The sequence below is a fragment of the Fulmarus glacialis genome, unplaced genomic scaffold, assembly GCF_000690835.1.
Source record: "Fulmarus glacialis isolate BGI_N327 unplaced genomic scaffold, ASM69083v1 scaffold34856, whole genome shotgun sequence".
In the NCBI taxonomy this organism is placed as follows: Eukaryota; Metazoa; Chordata; class Aves; order Procellariiformes; family Procellariidae; genus Fulmarus; species Fulmarus glacialis.
In genome coordinates, this window is record NW_009220649.1 from 30,922 (window position 1) to 49,290 (window position 18,369).

Genomic DNA, 18,369 nt, shown 5'->3' on the forward strand with positions numbered 1-18,369 from the left:
TTCATTCCCAAGGGGAAAGGGGAGTAAGCCACATTATGGTGAAGCTTTTTAACCAAATAGATGTATTTATTAAAACTCCACAAAACATAGCTTGAGGCAGTCCTTTCTATCATTTCCACTCCAAGAAGAGTGGATGAGGAATGTTAACCTCTAAGTGCTCAAAGTTAGAAGTCTCTAAATACTAATGCAATAGTATCTTAAAAATTGCCCTCTCAAGGCATTTCAGTTCCACAGTCCCTCACAAACAGCACAGCTGCAAAAGATTTAGGAAACACACAGTAGGAAGAAGTGTACATATCTTAACAACTTATTTTTCTAACCATTTGCTATGGTCACTACAACTTGCCTTTCAATATTTGCTTCTTTATATAGATCGTCTATACTTACTCATGACTACCAAAATGATCAATAACTGAATCAAAAAGAAGAAAAGAAAAGAGGTGGTATAAGACACCTTAGAATGTTTCCTTTAATCTGCCAATCTATCCCCAGGACTGGATGTGCATTTGGGACTTCCATCCTGCTCTGAAGTCAGTCATAATCTCAGGTTTCATGCTAGAAGCACACAGCTCCATGACATCTGTGATGCTACATAAAATTTTATGTCTGAGACTGAGGATGCTTACAAGATACTGCAGATTCATTCTGTATTTCTACTACTGGGTTTATGCTCAGGAGAAAAGAAGAAAACAAAGATTTTTTTTTTTTTTCCTTTTTGCTCTATTTTGCTGCCTACCACAAAGAGGGTAAAGTAATATGTATGAGCATGCATGAGAGACAAAAAAGCTATTAGTGAAAAAAACTGCCCAGGAAATGAATGGAAGAAATTGTATACAAAAGAAAGACGACAACATCTTAATCCTGTAACAGCCACTGGACAGGTATGGTTAAAGATTCTGCAAGAATTCTTTAGACTGCAAGGCAAAGACTTTGTATTTCCAAGTTTAGTCACATAAAACCTGTGTTTCGAAGTGTCTTCTGTCTATTTTCTTGAAGATCGTAAGCCTGGGAAGTTGTTTTAGGGAGCATGCAAAAGATGCAGTTTTGCACTGTGGAGACTCTGCAAACAAACTACCTTTTATCCTAATTTGTGCTAATTTCAAATTCACTTTCCTATTTATCTTACTTCTTGCACAAAAAGCTGTCAAACTATTTTTTCCTACATTAAATGTGACACAAATTTTGAACGGAGAATTTATATCACTTGAAGACAGAGCACATGCTGATTTTTTAGGGGTTTTTTTGAATCAACAATTCTTAAGGAGGTTCTACGTAAGACACTATTCTACTTCTTGGCTTTGGAACTAAGAACAACTCCTCAAAAGAAACAGTTTCCTCCTGTTTCTTTGAAGACAGTGTATTTGGAGTAGGAAAAATATGGCACTCTCCTAGATTCAAGTTCTGCTTTTGCTCTAGTGGATACCAACTCCACAGAAGTAGGGAGCATCTTCAGGAACAGAACTGAGGTTTTGAGGAAATTATTTCTGAATTTTGAAGAATCCTCAATGAATCAAAGTGATAAATACAGCATACCTGCTTTGTAATAGTAAACTGCAATTAAAAAAAGTTTGCTGTGGGTCAGGTCTTACTAAATACTGCAGGGCTCAGTCAGGATCGTACCTCAGTTCCACCATGTGCTACAGAATAATGGTGGTTAAATCTTTTGGTTTGGACCAAATATTTTCCTTGCTCTGCAGAACACATGCACATTAGAGTAACTACTTTTATATCACAACTTCTTCACCCCACTGTGGATTCATGAGTTAAGGCCAACATCTATCGGAGACAGTCTAACGGAGCAACTTCGGTACATGATTACTCCCACAGATTCAGCATGCAATACTCATTTCTAAATTGCTTTATACCTCAGAAGTCACTGACCTACACATTTCTTCTGTAGGCTCCCCTTCCAACCTTATACACTGTCCTCAATTTTTTGTCTAAGTTGCAATCCACAGCAGTCAGGCACAAGCAGTAGCTGCAACCCCACAAGTTGACTTACCAGCTTGCACCAATGGTGGGTTACCACTGTAGTGAAATGTCTCTAGAACTGGGGTATGATCCCAGTTCATCTATGGTGACAGATGCAACTTCACAGAAATTAGCATTTTAATTTGTCACATACTTTCTGAATATAACTGAAAGAAACATTTTTCTCCGAAAGACTCGTGCAATTGTTGAAGCACAAAGGCAAAACCGTTAAAGTTTAATTTAATAAGAGAATTTTCAAAGGAACCATTTTGCTCCCAACAACTTGCAGCATCAACAGTGGTGCCAGGCAGTGAACACCAATGTACGACTAACTTGAGGGAGAGGAAAAGCTAGGTTCAAAATCAGAAGTTTAGACTTTAGGTAGGTGAAGAGAGTTTGCTTTTTTGAATAATCATGTGATCTTGCAAAGATATATGCAGGAGGAATTAATATCACCGCTACACTTGTAAAAGGAACATTCACTCATCTTCCGTATCATTCCTAGTTTCACAAGGTTATATCCTGTAGCACGTGGGAGAATGAATCAAAGAACAGGATATGCAGTAAAAAAGCAGAATTATGCCAAAAAGGCATCCTAGTGTCCAAGAACAGACACCTAATAAAGTAGAGGTAAACTATAATAATAGGTAACACTATTGCAAATGGTAGTATTCTTATAAAATAAGATTTTCCGTAGGCTGTACCAGCATATAAGGAAGTATTTATTTTCTATCCAGAACACTTAGATTTGAGACTAGTGTGAAATCTTCTAAAAAAAACCCCCAAAGTCTCCTGAGGAAGGGCAGGTAGATGACAGAGCTATCCTAGCATCCATGCAGGGCCTTGGTGCAGAGTGTTTGACATTTTCAAAAGAGCTAGATGAGTATTAATACTTCTAGAATTCTCTCTACACCAAGCCCACCTGAGCTAATACACTTCTCCCAGAAGCTGAGGATAAAATTAAAAGCCAAAGTGTCCCCAGTAATTTAATTAAAATAGCAAGCAATACCAAGTGATTCAATAATTTATGTGTATCATTTTGTTTAGCCCAATGAAAATGCAGGAAAGATTAATAAAGAACCAGAATGAAAAATGAAAGGGTCTATACTAGCATACTGTTCGTGTTGTATTAATTCTAACTGTTCTCCTGGATCCTGCATGTATTTTGATCTCAAATCATCACATGCTGAATATGATTCCAGGTTTGACTTTCAATATGTTTCCCGAATTATATTATTTATGCCTTGGTTTTAAATAGCTTCCTAGAGGTTGCACCATATTGATCGACAGTCTGACAACAGCTAGACTTGCTGGCCAAATCACTGAGGAGAAGCAGCTCTATTTCTTTTAAAACCAAACAAAATTTATTTTATGCCTTTATCCCCTATTTACACCTTATGTCCAGGGTCTCTTAGATTACACATTCTGGTCCATGCAAGTCTTCTATTCCTGTAGCCTGTTGCTATCTATGTCAAGAGTAATTCTTCTTCTAACCAAAGGGAAATAGAGCTCCATTCAGAAGCTCTATTTATACCATAGAGGAAAACAAACACTTAGAGTGATGTACACTTCCACCCTTCCCCTTTTTTTTGGGGGCAGAGACTTACACAACATTCCCTTGTGTAAGAATATGGTGGGACCCCCTGTACAACACTTACGCACCCACGATTGAGCAACTTTAAGCTATTCAGGAACATTTAACGGCTGTGAACACCTCTGTAGGTAAACATTTTCATTTCAATACATATAGAGATACAGTTAAATAAATGTATTACTTTTAAAAACCTACTGAAGAAAATACTATACCTTAGTGATTAGAATATCCATAAATACAGATTTTCAGCTCTTGAAACTTTCCTCCAAGGCTTAATATCAAAAGCCGCTGACACAGACTAATATTATTCTTTTAACTTTTGTGAAAACTGATGCACACTTATCTTTATGCCGTTTCCTTAGAAGGCCCACAGCAACCTAGTAGGGAACTCTAGCAGAGAATCAGGTAGTCTCAAGTCCCAGTACCTAGCTTTAACACTTTCTTATACCTTAGATATGGAATTTAAAGACCACAGGTGGCATTTTCCTTTAGGTAATATTTTATTTATTTAGGTTGTAGGGGAAAAAACCCTCTAGTTCCTGGAAAGAATCCTGAATTTCAAGGCAAATTTTGACAATTCCTGTCAAAATCCTTTTTCTCTTCCCAGTTCTGATGCAGCCATTGGTGTGACGGGTTTTTTTCCCCATTTCTTCCTATGAAGAATTTAGACTTTCACCAATGAAATTCACTGGGCATCATTCCTCCCTGCCTAAGCCTTACTTCATTGTTAGTTGAACTAGCTGGTAACGTTGCTTCAGGATTTGTCAGATGATTATAGCATATTTTTGGGCCTTCTGTGTTTACTTCAAATACCAAGCACATTAGTAAAATCAGTACTTATGTGCATAGCTATTTGTTAACATATGGACAAATATGTTTGATTCACTTTGAGGGGGACGCTTTCTAGGCAGTATCTTTCCTTTTGAGAACAGACTGCAACAGCCTCCTGCCGACCAGCAGAAGCTTTCTAAGTGCACAGTCCTATAACGTGTGCCTGTTAGACTCTGGATAAATAAGAACCCTGTAAAGAAAGAATTTTATTAGAGAAGGTAGAGCACTTTAACCTTCAAAAATGTTTCCTTTAACATCTGCCAGGTAGGTGGCTATTATCTTCATTTTTCTGATAAGAAAAAAATGACTCAAAGACTGAGCAAATTACTTCCCTAAAGGTATTGAAAGAGATGGAATTAGAAATAAGATAGGCTAGATTTTTATGTTCAAGTTCATTAGGCCATGTATCTCTTGTGCATACAGGACAATTAAAAATTGCATCTCCTTTTACTTTATGCATATGCTTCTTTCCTCCGTTAACCACAGTACAGATATGTATGGAAGAAGAGACCTAATCTAATGTGGCACACCAACAAAATGCTTATTTTTTTCCTCATACTATATATTCCTGCAAAAACCACCTGAAGGTTATATACTGAAGGACTTATACACCAGTAGTGTCAAAATAAAACCTCTTTTTTTTGTTTTGTTTTTAAAAGGAACATGCTAACTTGTTTTATTTAAGGAAAACTCGAGGACTTAAGAGACCAACTGACGCATTTCAATTACATGTATTGACTGGGACTATAGGAAGGTAACGAAAAGGCTCAGTATATGTTACTAAATCAAGAGAGTCGCCTGTTTCAGAACTTAGGTAGCACAGTGGAAGAAATCAAAGTCAGTACATACTGTAAGAAACACACATCAGTTGAATAAGCTGAGGGAATATACTAGAGCCTTTTCAAACTGTATTTCATGATCCTAATTATAAACAGACCATGAACTCCATTTACAGTTTTAAAGCTGTGGACAGCTTTTCTAAAGCCTAGACACTAAAGTCTTTTTCTGGGTCCTATCCTTGGAACCCATGATACACCAATTAGTCAACTGCTTTTAACTGTTTAATTTCTAGTATTTTCAGGATACCTATTACTCAGAGAGACCAACATTAGTTAATAGCTCCTATACCCTAAATTACAGTCTTGGGATAACATCTTTATAAAATAAAACAAAACAAAAAACCCCTTTGAGTTTGAATTCAAACTTCAATAGTGTTTTTTTTTGTTTGTTTGTTTTTAAATACTTGCGGCAATGTAAGCTAAGATGCTAGGCATTACTGGAATGGCTGAGACAAAGGTACTATTCTGGGAGCAACTATCTTAGGAGAACAGTCTATAGAAGACAGCTGAATATGGTACATCTTAAGGCCTGGCAGGCAGACTTGCCAGAATTATAGTACATAACCAGTTACTAATAAGATTTATTTTTCCGTTCGTAATTCTTATTGAACTGGTTGACTCATAATCTCCAAAAGCAGTGCGGATATTCAATTTTAATCAATGGAAGTACATCTGTTATACCAATACATGATCATGTGCTGAAGCATTTTGGTTTGTACCAGATAAACCTTATCCATCTAGAAAGTGAATTTATCAGTCCCATTACAAATTCTTCTCCACAGAAAAAAGTTCCATGGAAATGGAACCATGATTTAATAGTTTACCGCGTTTTAAGAGAAACATTAGTTTCAATACATGTTGGACTACTTTGTACAAAAATGGAGAAGTTGTCAGAGCTTTTTTTTTTGTTGTTTATCTATTCAAGTTTGTTTCTTTCTTCCTGTCCTTTTGAAGATAATTTCTAAATTAACTGAGTAAATCAAATCATTCCAAATTTATTCTGGCACAATCCAAACAAGTGCCTCATCTCCTGTGTTTATGAACGAGCAGCTCTGTTATACAAGTTAAGAATCTGCAGCTGTTTTTCTACCACCTGTTTTATTACTGAATCACAGTGAGACTTGCTGCCACAATATCTGTAAAAAAGGTACAGTCTCTTCTGTGTTGACACATTTTGTTTCTGATGGCTAACAGAAACGCTCAGTGCTTGATATGAATCTGTTCTTTTCTTCCTCTTACCCCTCTGCTTAGTGGAAGACCAAAACAGAAGTAAAGCAACAGACACTTTTAAATAATCCCAAGAAAAGAATTCTGCCAGGTTATTAGAGATTTATACAGGACTAAATAAAAAGCATGGATGTGGAAAAATAGGCATACCAGAACTCTCTTTTTTATACTTATTAACTATGCTTATATGTTTGTGTGTGTATACATATACATGCATATATATAAGTAATATGAGACGAGTTTCTGAAATAGTTTAGAAGGTATGTTTTGCCAAATATTTTTTAAAAGTTTTGTTCCTGTCCCTGCCAAGATTACAGATTTTTGCAACTTGTTTATAATGCTTTCTCATGGTGGTTGGATCTCCTTTAATGTGCATTTACTCATTAATGTTTTAAAGTCCTTTCCATTGTTAACATTATATGTATATGCATATTTTTATAATTTGGCAAGCACCAAATTATCTTTAGAATGCACCAGACTTAAGTCAGGAGATGGCTTAGGATGCAGGATATTTTGTAAGAGATATAATGCCAGTTTGTTTTTAACTTCATTCTAGTGCAACATAAATGTGTTCCCCATGAGTTTCTTCCCTCATCACCCTAAGGTCAGCTTTCCTTTGAGCTACCTTCTTCAAATGACTTCTCAAATTTGTAATTTTGTTCCCAAGAGTAACTTCCCTCATGACACTGTTCACATGCAAAGGAATGTGGTGCACTGATACCTGTATAGAAATTAATCTGAAGGCTTCACATACATTTTTTGGCCATACGTTTTTTGATGAGCTGTCTTAAACAAGTTTTTTTCCTCTTATTTTAATAATCAACCAGAGTACCTCTGTTTCTGTCAATGATTCCTTTCATCTACTTAATAGACATTTATAATTGCCTGTCCCATTGCCCCTATTTTTTCTGTTAAACAGTAGTCAATCAATGTAGTTAAACATTCGTTTACATGTTTTTTTCACCTCTAGGCAAGTAATTTTAAGATTAGTCAAATACTTAGTTTGTTGCTTTACCTCCCTATTTTATATTCTTTCACAGTTCAGCTTCTCCTTTATCTTTCTTTCATTTTCCTATATGAATGAATTTGTCATCCGAGTCAACTGTACTACGCACCATGTACATCTTGTACCACTATGGCCTCTTTTCTTTATTTTTCATTCTTCTTGCCCCCTCCTCTAATCTAAGCAAAGAATGCAGAATCTTAAGCGTTTTTATGCATTAACCTTACGAGAAACAAGCCACAAAGTAGCTGGGTACAAATTGAGCTATCAACTATTCAGACATGTTGATTTTCTGTGTTGCTAAGCTGTAGCAAGCAGCTTGCTGTTAAATTTGATAGAACTAGAAACCATTTTATCAAGACAATCTTACCCACTTTGATCACATCTTGATGAGGCATTTCACCAACTTCTAATAAAAATTTAACACAGCATTTATCCAGTTTGCATTAAAGTCACATTCAGCACCATCTCCAACAAGCCCAGCACATTATATACTGCAAAACTAAAATCTGGGTCCTCTTTCTAGAGACATGCTTTAGTAGTTAGATCTCAGTCACAATGAGCAGTGTACAGTGATCTAAAGTTATATCCACATAAAGCTCCTAACTAATTAGGAAGGAAAGTTACATCCCTATAAAGGCGCAGTCTGTGGTGTTCTCCAACAACGTGCTATGCCCTCATTCCACGCATTCAGCACAGCGAGGCAGCACTCTGGCTAACTGGCAAAGTTAGACTAAGTTTCCTGACTCAAAGTCTTCCTGCTGTAGAGTCCACTTGTGAATGTGCATCCCTTCAAATCAAGAAACATCAATACTTGCCAACATCTCACAAATAAAAATTACAGAACAACATGTTTTGCCTTCACCCATGCCTGAGGTTAGTAGTTACTGCAGAGTCTCCATCAAGAGCAGCGATGAATACATAACTGTTCAAATCTGTCCGCATTCTGGGAAATTATAACTTCTTACAACACAACCTAGGCCAGTAAAAATCCAAGAAAGTATTTTCTGTCCACACAGGCAAGAAATACTGCTAACAACTGTTTGATCAGATTGCACCACAACTGAGCAGCACACAATAAAAATTCCTTGATGATATAACTGCCTACTAAATCTGGTATTAAATAAATACATTATTTCAATACAATCATTATCCATCATAAGACACTAAACTATTGAAAGGCCCATGCAAAACTAGAGAACATCGTTGTCTGGAAAACATGCCTAGCATAACTGTCATCTAGAAGCGTTTCGTAGGAAGCTGGTTTTGTTCTAGTAGTGTTGATTTAAAGGTTATCCAGTCAGAGAGGCACAAAATGAGAATTCATTTTAAAATTTCTCTTTCTCACTGAAGCTTACAAAGTGCATCAGCAATTAACAATTCCTATCACTTCTCCCAGTTCGCCGTGTGAAAAGGCTCAGAACTCGTCTTACAAATTGCTCTTTTGAAGATCAAAGGGAAGCCGAATTTGTCTGTGTGTGCTCTGGATGAGTTTGTAATTTACTGGAACTTTCAGAGGAGGCTTGGCAGCACGCTCGTTTGACAGCCCCAGGGTACAGGATTCAGGGGAGCTCTGTGACTCTTCCCTTCTGAGTTCCTTCCTTGCCTTTAATTGGCACCTCATTAGAAATTAATGAAAATGATATCCTCTGTTCTTCCTGCTCCAGGCACAGAACACTACAAAAAGGCCCATCACAATTCATAACACATTCAATTTATATAGCAATGGCTCTTAAGCATTATTTATGAGATGTGAATTTCTTGTCAGCAGTTAATAACTTGTACAGAGTGGAAGCAGAATGAAAAAAGATTTTGAGAGTATGCGCGTATGTGTGCATGAAAATAAACAAATCTTTCTACAGGTGAAAAATGTTGTGTCTGAATTTGAAGAACCCTTACTGCAACTCCCTTCTCAGTAGTGAATTGTTTTTCTTCATGGCAAAGCCCTGCAGCACTGTCAAATCTGTCTAAAATTCCACGTAGTGTCAAGGGAACGAGCTCAGCAGCACCACCTCTCTCTGGACAGGTCTTACAGGAGACAATAGAGCCAATACAGCAGTTTCCCAAAAACCTCAGAATTTGGTGTAATTCTCTGTCCCCTTTTAAAAAGGTTGTGCCCCGTTGGACAAGTCTCAGTTACGCTGGGTTAATATCTGCAGGTACATTAAAACATTGTCCAGTACATATAGATTTTTCTTTCCACTATGTCTCACTAAAAATCCCACTGGAAGAGTCACCAGGACACATCAGCAAAAAAGGAGATGACTTCCAGTACTTTTAACATTAGGACAAAAAGATGTGTAACAGCAAAAAATAAAATTGCTGTTCTGTAGAGTCTTAAAGAGTTAATTGGGATTTTAACATCAGTGTTTCAGAGACAGCTTTGGAACAACATAATATTTATGTAATTAATCCTTTTTCTTTACATCCAAGCAAACACACATATTTGTCCTTCTAAAGATTGTGTCTGCCTTTTTATTGATTCTGACTATCAGAATTTCTTTTAATGTTTAACGTTAAGGTTTTTTCCACGTTTTTTCCCATTGTTTCAGTTAAGGATTAAGATGCCAAGAATTTAATAGCAGTGGTCCAAAGTCCAGATCAAACAATGTTCTACCTTGACCATTACTTTTGAAGAATATACATGCTTATTTTACACCAGTTGATTATATTTCCGACACTTCCAGTTAAACACGCATCGTTACCTGGGCTTCACATTATGACTAAAAGGATAAAATGTTTTCTAAATCTATATGTGATCAGGTTAAGTGAGTAAGAATTTTAACATACTTATTCTGTATTTCCCATCACCCCTTCCCCAGGGTTTTTCATCTGGCTTGTCATTCATGACCTAAAGCAACCCGATTTTACAGATAGCAGGGCAAAGTTAGTGAGAATGGTTTCTAAGGCAGCTTCTTTAAAAATGACAAAAGCTACATGCTGGTAAGTTTTGGTAAAGCAGTTTCGGTGATGTGAAGCTGAGGTGACCTGTCTTGCTCAGTGGTAGGGTTTTGTTTGCTTCTTATCAATATTACTATTAAAAGTAAGTAGTGGAGGGTATGCCTACTTTCACATCCCATGAGAGCATTTCATTACAGATTACACATGCACTGAATACAGTATTAATGAAACATTGTAGCTGCACAGATGAACCAAAGATCTCCAGTCTTTTCAGCCGTGTTGTAAACATGGAAATAGACTCCTGCCTCCCACTTCTCTCATTAAATGTGTGGAATATAAATGTTTATTATACATCCTTTAAACTATATAGGATGTAATATGTAATGTAGGAATGCAAATTTTCATTTCCTCACTTATTGCTGAGGAACTCAGAATTTTTTGTTTCATATTCATGTTTTATTAAAAGATTTTATGACCTTTAACAGAAGTATTTCCATAAAGCTGTAAATATCCAGTAGAAACAATTTAAAGAATCATTCCTACAACATTTATATTGCAACAATGTTGAATTATGGAACTACTTCAAGAAAACTTGAGAGGAACCAACTAGATGTGCGTGTCATCCAGTTTATGAAAAAAAAAAGGCAGGTCTTATTTTATAATTTTAAAAACATTACTAATCAATAGAAGGACTTCTAAAAAGTTGTTTTCAACTTCATTGCTCTTACATAGCTCCAATTTTGCAGAATGCAGGAAAGATTAATGATAGAACATAATCTCTAAGTCATCTTTTCTCCAATTCTCTCCAGACTTGTAAAACTCTCTTGCTCTCAATATTAGAGAGGATTCTTTTATTTCAGTTCGGTACCTGTAAGCAGCCTCAGTCATTTGATATGTGACAGCAGCAGACCAAGAGCAGAAACTCCTGCCTCTACCATGCTGAGCAGAAAGAGCCATACCAAACCGTGTCATTGATAGTGCTGAATTTCTTCAGTTTGATAAAAATCTTACTGGATACTTCAAAATATCCAGACACATGATTTCCATAACAAGAATACCAACATTACAGCTTTTGATTTCATGTTTGGTGGCTTCACAGATAACGTTAGTTAGTTCTACAGCAGTGCTCCACTATCTGAAGCAAAGCCTCATGTCCAAAAGAGCGCAACACAACAGTAATCTCTAAAGGCTGAAGACAGACACTGAAGAAAAGAACAAAGGATAACATGGAATCTTTGCAGCTTTCTATCGCTTCTCTTCACTTGATGTTAGGTATTCAATATAGAATTCATTAACCCATCTTTATAACTAGCTTAGCCAATCCTTTCTCTCCCCACTGAGGCTCAGAAGGACATGCCTTCTATCCAGAAAACATTTTAATACAATGTTCTGCATTTCACACGTGCATTTCACATTTAATACAATGGTCTGCATTTCACATATTTGCATCTATGCAAATCCTTTGGAAATTATCCTTCTGCTGAGACACGATAAAGTAACTAAACAAACTTCTCCAAATGTATCAATACAAGCATGGTCAGAGAGCGCAAGTGTAAGCTTTCAATACATGATTATACGAAAAAATAATTAGCAGGTAAAACTACTGTGTGCATCATCACTGGGTCTGATGAGCAGATTTAAACCAGTTGTGAACACAGTTGTTCCATGAAGAAGAGAGCATCTCCTCTAGAATCTAGTCACATTAATTATTATTTCAGAAAGATAATTTGCATATAATATGAAACCCCAAATTAGCTGTCTGCATGAGATTATCATCCTCAATTCAATTAGCTGAAGAGTGCCATCAACTTCGGAAGCGCCAGGTTGGATGATTTTAAGTGTATGGTGAACAAGTCTCCCCCCTCAACAGCTAACTGTGAGAATGAAAACATTTTCAGTCAGAGGTTTTTTGGGGTTTAACTTCTTAATAATAATGTAATAATAAAATGCAGGATGTAGATGCTGACCTATGCTCCTTTGAGCTCTCTAAAAACCTTGCCATCTTTGTGTATTTACTGATGTGCTTTGCATTTCTCCTCCTGTGAAGTAGGTATGACGTTCTCCTGTCTTACAGGGACTTCTGAAGCTAATTCATTAACAACTGAGATCTCTTGAGACAAGGCAGTACATCCAGGCCAAAGTTTTAAAGGGGAAATTAGACAGGAACTAATTATAACTTTTTGCTACCACTGGAAGCTATAGCTTTTGTTTAAAGTATCTTTGAAAGATACAAAATGCAAGTGTTCTTTGTATTTCCACCTCTGATACGGATCCAAGCACAGCTGCTTTAGAAAGCCGGACGCTACTGACAAACAGTACTTACCACAGCGACATGATCCCAGTTCCTGCTGTACTAGCTCCAGTTTTGTTTGGCACTGGAAGCATCGGCGTCTACTCTTCTGTTTGGATCGACTGGTTTCTTCAGGCCTGTCATTACTGTCATCCAGTAGCCGTGGCCGTTTCACAGGAGAAGCCTCACTCTCCGACTGTGAATCTGTTGTATTCACAATAAATATTTTAGGAAAGATATTAGAACTTCCTTGCTGAGGCATCCCTTTGGGCAGATTGAAGGTATATTGCTTTCAGCTGGGGTCTCCACCAAGCAGCATGATACTTCCCATTCTATTGCATATAAACATTTTCTTAACAATCAAAATGAGCATCAAGTAAAGGACAAATTATCTTTGTTTCCTATAAGAACCCCTCCTGCTGGCAATACTGAATAGAAAATGAACTGATTAGCTTCCTTCCAGCCATGGCTGGGTCACAGATAGATACATGTAGAGTACACACCATCCTGAACAATTGCAGGCTTCATCTGTCATCTTGTTTAGTTTCTCCCGTGCACCTCCTCCGTTCTCCCTGCACAAGCGAGCTGAAGCAGGCTGCTGATGAAAAACAACTGAACATGGGTTCAACCTGTTTCCTCCCTGGGCAGGAGGGAGATTTTTAAGGCATAGCATGTAAACTATATCTCTTATGACGGAAGGCGGTACATGAAAGCACCATACCGTGCTTCCCTCTCTTTCCACATGGATAACAATTTAAATGTAAATTAGTATATACACCAACAATACAAACCCAAACAAATAAGCCTAACCTGTATATGCTCAGCCATTTTTAAAGTAGTAGTCAGAATACTATTTGCATTAATAACTTTATAAATTTCAGCTTATAAGAAAATAGTGTGTGGAAAACCTTAAGAAGTTAAAGCTTCAGGGAAGTGTTACTTCAGGTGGTACAGTGCCTCTTTTTTTTTTTCTTTTTTTTTTTTTTTTTCCCCCCCCCCCCCCCCTTTTACAATGGAAAGTATGTTGGATCAGGGCTCTAGAGTAGCACGTGAAATGCACATTACTGACTAGAACATGGGATGCCCAAGCTTTATTTTTGTGTCATGTCAGAGGCAGTGGATTTCAGTAGATCTGCTGCTCTACAATCTGAGTCAGGTCAGGCTAGAAAAAACATTTTCCCTTCCCAAACCTGTGCATAGCAGAATCAGGTCTGTATTTCTTTTTCATAGAAGCTGCAAATAAATTTAACCTAAACTGTACTAAAAATTAAATTGTTTGTAGTAGTGTTGCAAGGAGACTAACTGCTGAAAGCCATTACTGCAATCAGTCAGCGTTCTAGTGCAAGACTGTGATCAAGGAAAAAAAAAAAGCATTAGTTCAGTTAAATCCATTTTGAAAGGACATAATCCAACAAATAACAAGATAACTGTATCTTTTTGGCAGGAGAGCAGCCTATTGAACATGTTTTTACCTTTATTTTAAGTTTCCATTGCATGGTGTCCTGTGCTTATGGAAAACATGTCTACTTCGTGTTAGCCGTCTTGGATTAGCCAGAAGAAAACAACTGCCATGGCTAAAATATTGTCCGTATCCTTGTTATTTCAGTGATCTTATCTGATCCACTGCTTATCAACATCATGCCTTTCCTTGACCAAATACCTAATGAAGTCAGACTAGGAATACCTGCTAGCCTCTCCCTCCAGGGTACGCTCTCTTAACTTTCCCTGGTTCCTCACATGCTGTATATACTAACCCACTTTTCTTACCTGTGTTTCAGACCTTGTCTCAAAGTGTTCTTCCAGTTGTTGGACTCCAATATTACAGCCATTACGAATATACAACTTAGCGTACTTGGATCTACTTTATTTCTGTCATACTGCTGTTGAGATATGCTGAAAATGTGCCTGGGTTTTCAATAAGTACAAAGTCCCCGCATCTCACATTTAATAGAAAAGTGAGCTGCTTTCTGCACAGTATACAGGTGATAAGTTTTTATTATGCTGCAATAATTTTATCTGATGTGTGCCTCAATACAGCCTTCTTTTTGATCAATGTCGTAGATTACAACTTACACCTTACAAAATACATCTGTTAGGCCTAAACCAACATTCAGTATGTAACGTACTCCACCTCTGCATGCCTGGCTGTGCAGGACCCTTGACAAGGAAAACAAAGTAGTGCATAATGAATTAATACCGTTATGGAACAACTATTTGCAGAAGATCATACAAGAGAAAGATCCTTCTGAACAGACTGCAGAGATCCCGACTCATACTCCAAGGCAACAGTCCTATCACACAGACACTCGTTTTCAGGGTGCCTAGAAGGGCAGCCTAGCCTTAAATGTAGTAGGGTGCACCCTTCAACAGGCAGCTTATGTACTGTAACCTGGCTGATTCAGGGTTGAGTAGAAATCTGTTCCAGGCCACCTTGTTGCCAAAGATGGGGAAATACATGATTTGTAGTTTATTCATTACTCAGAGAAACAGATACACTGCTATTTTGAAATAGCTGCCTCCCACACGTCTTTGCTTCTGAAAACATAAACCATTCTGGTACTTCTCAGAAGTGAATTTGGCATTCTGAATTAAGCCAATGGAAACCATAGTGGTCTGCTTACAATAAAGTCCAAATAAAGGATTCACGTGCATGAGTCAACCAGTATCTAATCAGTTAATGAAGCCATGTGCCTTAATGAGAAAAATAGCTACTCCACATCAGGCTAGTAGTCCTATAATTAAAATATTTAATTATACATTTCCTGTTAATTGGTAATGACTAATTGAGTATTACCGTAAGTTGGTTAATATGATAGAAATGAAAATTTAGGTATCTCATTTTTTAAAATGCCTATCTTTTTGCCATAAATTAAACAGTGTTAACACTGAGGTAAAATTAGCCTGACTCTCAGGGACAGTACCAGCTGTCTGATCACTGACTGCACAGCGCCTTGAACATGCGAGCACAAGCTAATACTCATTACAAAACAGACCAACAGTACACATGCTTACATATTCTCATGGGCAAGTACACAGAGCAAGGAGAAAGCACAGATTAGAAATCAGAACTTTTAGATTCAGTCCTGCATGCATTTATTCCAGATCACGTTGCCTTCCGCAATACTGCCACAAGCAATACAGGATGCAAACTAAATCTTCCAGCACCTGGAATCTTGCAACATTAAACTTCAGAGATGTGATAGCAAAAGCAAATTGTCAGGCAGAGCTTTACTATCTGGATTACAGAAGAAAAAAAAAAAAAACCCTAGGAACAAGGTGAAGTGCTGCAACTGGACTTGAGAGTAAATTCTCAGTGTGAACTATTAAACAATCAAAAATGGCTACAGAGAAGAGGATTCTTTCAGCCAGTGACTGACAGTGGCTTTCCTTAGAAGGATGGTTCGTGCAACAAGAATTACTTCTTGCTTTGCTTTTAAGAAACATTTTCCATACTCAACTTGCATTTTAGCATTACACCTAAACCAACAAATACTGTCTGAGGAAAAAAAAAAAGAATGCTTTCCTTTTACCTGCAGATGTCAAAAATCATAAACCTTTTCTGTAAAAATGAAGAAAAACAATAGAGATGAGACATCTCCAAAACTTCACAAAGAAATTGCTCAGCAGAGTAACTGCCATTGACACTCTCCCATCGCAATTTTAATTCAGAGTTAAGAAATAAGGATTCTTCTAATCTATAATCTGATGATGGAGATTCTTCTAATTGTGGTGACTATCAAACTCCCATCTGAAATGAGAGAACTAAGTAATTTAGCTGAGCAAGATTGAAAATGGAGGCTTGTCTGGAAACAACAAGCAGAGTAGTGTTCTTAAAAATTCTGTTTTGTCTTGGACAGAAACTCACATTTGTTCCTTACTGTCACTGTTATTGTCTTCATTACTCATGTTCTCCCCTCAAAATTTTCCAAATAAATGGTGTTACGACTGTCAGAGCTGAATCCCACTCTCTTACTCTCCTGCCATGGAGGAGTTTGCAGGCTGCATGCACATGGCTTCACTAACAATCGTGATGGCTCTTCCACGGCATTTTGTGGAGAGGGGGGGAAGCTCTAAGCCCAGCAGAGACGTGGGCTGAGAAAATGTAACAGGGAAGGAGAGAGGAAGGAAAGAAGAGATGGGAGAGCAGTAAGAGAAAGAGGAGCCCTCCTCTGCTGCTGCTTGCTTCAAGAATGAGATGAATCTGTTTAATCTCTGGTTTGATGACAGCTTTTGAGGCACTCAGTCAGTTTTTTTTTTTTCTTTTCATGAAGAACCCATCACACCGACAGATTGACATTTATGATCTCAGCTGCCTGTGCAAACACCAGTAAGAGCAATAATTAACGAACCCTCAAACATCACTGCCATCTGCTCTGAAACTATTCTAAAAGGAGCTTGAGCTGTTAAAACCTCTGTCCATGAAGAAACTTGCACGGTCACAGACAACAACTACATAACAGGGATTAACTAAAGTTTGAGCAGTATCTTCTTGCCAGTTTCTAGATTTGATTTTTTTTTCCCTTCGTTATTCCATTTTTAGATGAGGGATTACTTAATTCCCTGGCATGTTGACTATGCATTAGAAATTTCATCTAGAGCAAACTGCCTCTTTACAAATCCTTCCTACCACATTTACCAGAATCATCATTTAAAATCATCTCTTCTGCTTCAAATGAACCTAAAATTAACACAGTTGTTCCAAAATCCATTTGCTTGTTGACTATTAATGAAAAGACAGAAAATCAAGATTAACATTTTATGAGCCAAGTTTGACAACTGCGACCACCTCAATTCCTCCCTGTGGCTGTATAAGGCTGTGGAAACAGTTATTTTGAAACTCTGATATTTACATTGAGATGAACATCTCATCCCCTCATGCAATCAAGACTGCATCTCAAAGCTGTGTCAGAAACTTAAGTGGGCACCTCTTTGGAAGCACTCATGCTCATAAGAAATTAATTTCTTTTGTGAATTCACCTCAATTTTTCTTAAAACACTACAGACAGATGTCTCAAAAATTCTTACATAAATCCTTCGGTCACATTTAACCACACAATCTGTTTTCTAGTATCATTGCAGTACCCTTAGCATCACCATTTCACTGATTTATTCCCCTCCCCCACCAGAGTTTAAAAGCAATTGCACTAAAACTCATTGTCCCTAAACAATATGGAGTGAAGAGACTGTATAGGAATAGTCCCTATGGAACTCAAGTCCTGTCAGCCCCTTCTTTGCCTCAGGAGGCTCCCAGTGAAATCACTCTGGAGACTATAAAAAACCCCCAGAAGTTGCATTACAGAAGTTATTATTTCTACATCAATTACCAAAACCATTCAACAGTAGTTGTTTCCAGCCGTAATGAGTAAAAACAACCAGCCAAACAACAACAAAACCACCCCAACAACTTTTAGCCTAGCTGTTTGAGATGCGTAATGGGAAGATTTGCTGCAAGATGTTTCAAATGTGAAACGACTGATGTGCTTCAAACTCTGCCAGCAAAACTCTGTGTTCCCCTTTGCAATAGAGATGAAGAAAAAGGCTTCCATTACAGACAGTGACTTAAAATGTTTGGTTTTTTAATGAACACTAAAAAACAGCAAAAAAATAGAATTTAGCATGTATATTGCTTTTGAGTGTAAGCATTAATTTTGAGCTCAACAATAGCATGGCTTAATTTTCCCAAAATGAGAGCTGGCACACATGATGCATGTGT

The 18,369-nt window shown here is 37.3% G+C and overlaps 1 protein-coding gene across 1 annotated transcript in view; it reads right to left on the reverse strand.

Moving 5' to 3' along the window:
• ZFAND3 (zinc finger, AN1-type domain 3) overlaps positions 1-18,369 on the reverse strand; it is a gene marked incomplete at its 5' end in the record, with an annotated part of 38,916 nt that overhangs the window by 8,603 nt on the left and 11,944 nt on the right. Inside the window, one exon of the mRNA XM_009580839.1 lies at positions 12,690-12,860. Coding sequence (XP_009579134.1) covers positions 12,690-12,860 — 171 coding nt within the window. The remainder of the gene's footprint in view (positions 1-12,689; positions 12,861-18,369) is intronic.